The sequence below is a fragment of the Limulus polyphemus genome, unplaced genomic scaffold (assembly GCF_000517525.1).
Source record: "Limulus polyphemus unplaced genomic scaffold, Limulus_polyphemus-2.1.2 Scaffold4342, whole genome shotgun sequence".
In the NCBI taxonomy this organism is placed as follows: Eukaryota; Metazoa; Arthropoda; class Merostomata; order Xiphosura; family Limulidae; genus Limulus; species Limulus polyphemus.
In genome coordinates, this window is record NW_013669952.1 from 26612 (window position 1) to 28723 (window position 2112).

Sequence of the window (2112 nt, forward strand, 5' to 3'; positions counted from 1 at the left end):
GGTTAATCTTCATTAAAGAATTAACTATTATATAATAGTACTGTATTGATTATATCATGGTTAATCTTCATTAAAGAATTAACTATTATATAATAGTATTGTATTGATTATATAGTGGTTAATCTTCATTAAAGAATTAACTATTATATAATAGTATTGTATTGATTATGTAATGTTTAATCTTCTGTGAAGAATGTGAATTATATTAGTGAGCCTTGTATCAAGTTTTGGTTATATAGAAGTTACTCTTGTGGGAAGAATGTAGATTATATTACTTTACCTGGTATCAGGTATTGATTATATAGAGGTTAATATTGTGTGAAGAATGTGGATTATATTACTTGACCTGGTATCAAGTATTGATTATATAGAGGTTAATCTTGTGTGAAGAATGTAGATTATATTACTTTACCTGGTATCAAGTATTGATTATATAGAGGTTAATCTTGTGTGAAGAATGTAGATTATATTACTTTACCTGGTATCAAGTATTGATTATATAGAGGTTAATCTTGTGTGAAGAATGTAGATTATATTACTTTACCTGGTGTCAAGTATTGATTATATAGAGGTTAATCTTGTGTGAAGAATGTGGATTATATTACTTGACCTGGTATCAAGTATTGATTGTATAGAGGTTAATCTTGTGTGAAGAATGTGGATTATATTACTTGACCTGGTATCAAGTATTGATTATATAGAGGTTAATCTTGTGTGAAGAATGTGGATTATATTACTTGACCTGGTATCAAGTATTGAATATATAGAGGTTAATCTTGTGTGAAGAATGTGAATTATATTACTTGACCTGGTATTAAGTATTGATTATATAGAGGTTAATCTTGTGTGAAGAATGTGGATTATATTACTTGACCTGGTATCAAGTATTGATTATATAGAGGTTAATCTTGTGTGAAGAATGTGGATTATATTACTTGACCTGGTATCAAGTATTGATTATATAGAGGTTAATCTTGTGTGAAGAATGTGGATTATATTACTTGATTTGGTATCAAGTATTGATTATATAGAGGTTAATCTTGTGTGAAGAATGTGGATTATATTACTTGATTTGGTATCAAGTATTGATTATATAGAGGTTAATCTTGTGTGAAGAATGTGGATTATATTACTTGACCTGGTATCAAGTATTGATTATATAGTAGCCAATCCTTTGTTGAGAATGTTTTGTGAGTACTGTGAAGTTTATTTTATGGCCAGGTAGAATGTGTTATTTATCCAGTAACTACTCTCTTGTAAATAACGTGAAGTTTGTTTTGTGGCCAAGTCCACTGTATAGTTTATGTAACTGCTAATCTCTTATAAATAGGTGAAGTTTCTTATGTGGCGGAGTACAATGTATTTAGTATATAATAACTAATACCTTTTAAATAATGCAAATTTTGTTGTGTGGCTGTGTACAGTACTTTTTTTATACAGCAGTTAATCTATCATAAATAAAGTTTATTCTGTGACTGAGTGCAATGTAGTTTTTATATAACAGTTAATAGCTTGTAAGTAATATGAAATTTATGTTGTTGCTTGAATTGAAGACCTTTAGTAATATTAATTTTAAAAAAGCATTCCACAATTAAAATTTCCTTTGCATAGATTCGTTATGAAGTTGATCCAGCCTATCTCAGTAGAGGAGAAGATAAAGCTTTTTTGAAATACTTAGCTTATCATCATCTCCATATTGACGTTTGGGACGGCGAGTCATTGCTTTACATTGGGTCATCAGATGTTGATTTGAAGGTAGCTTTTTTTCTTTTTCTTAAAACAAACTATTTATGTTAAAGATCAGCAGGGAGAAATATTACCTGAAGTAGACCAACAGTAGTAGAAATCAGAAATCTGTGTCCTTTATCATGACATTCACTTTTCAGTTAATAAATATAATCAAGAATGTTTAGTTTAGATACATTTCATTAATGAAAGTTGTTTTTGTTTAGACTTTAGGACTGAAACATTCCGTGATGGAATTATCCTCATTTAGTAGTAAAGTAGAAATTATGAAACCTGAATCCCCAATTAGTGGTGAAGTAGGCATTATGAAACTGCTGTATTTATGTTTAGTAGTGAAGTAGGCATTATGAAACTGCTGTATTTATG

The 2112-nt window shown here is 28.9% G+C and overlaps 1 protein-coding gene across 2 annotated transcripts in view; it reads left to right on the plus strand.

Moving 5' to 3' along the window:
* The window catches only part of LOC106470992 (nephrocystin-4-like), a 90807-nt gene that overhangs the window by 23841 nt on the left and 64854 nt on the right, over nt 1-2112 (plus strand). For both annotated transcript variants that reach the window (XR_002613172.1, XM_022399631.1), the window contains exon 13: nt 1612-1755. Coding sequence is in view for 1 of the 2 variants with exons in the window: in XM_022399631.1 (XP_022255339.1) it covers nt 1612-1755 (144 nt within the window). In the remaining variant the exon portion in view is untranslated. The remainder of the gene's footprint in view (nt 1-1611; nt 1756-2112) is intronic.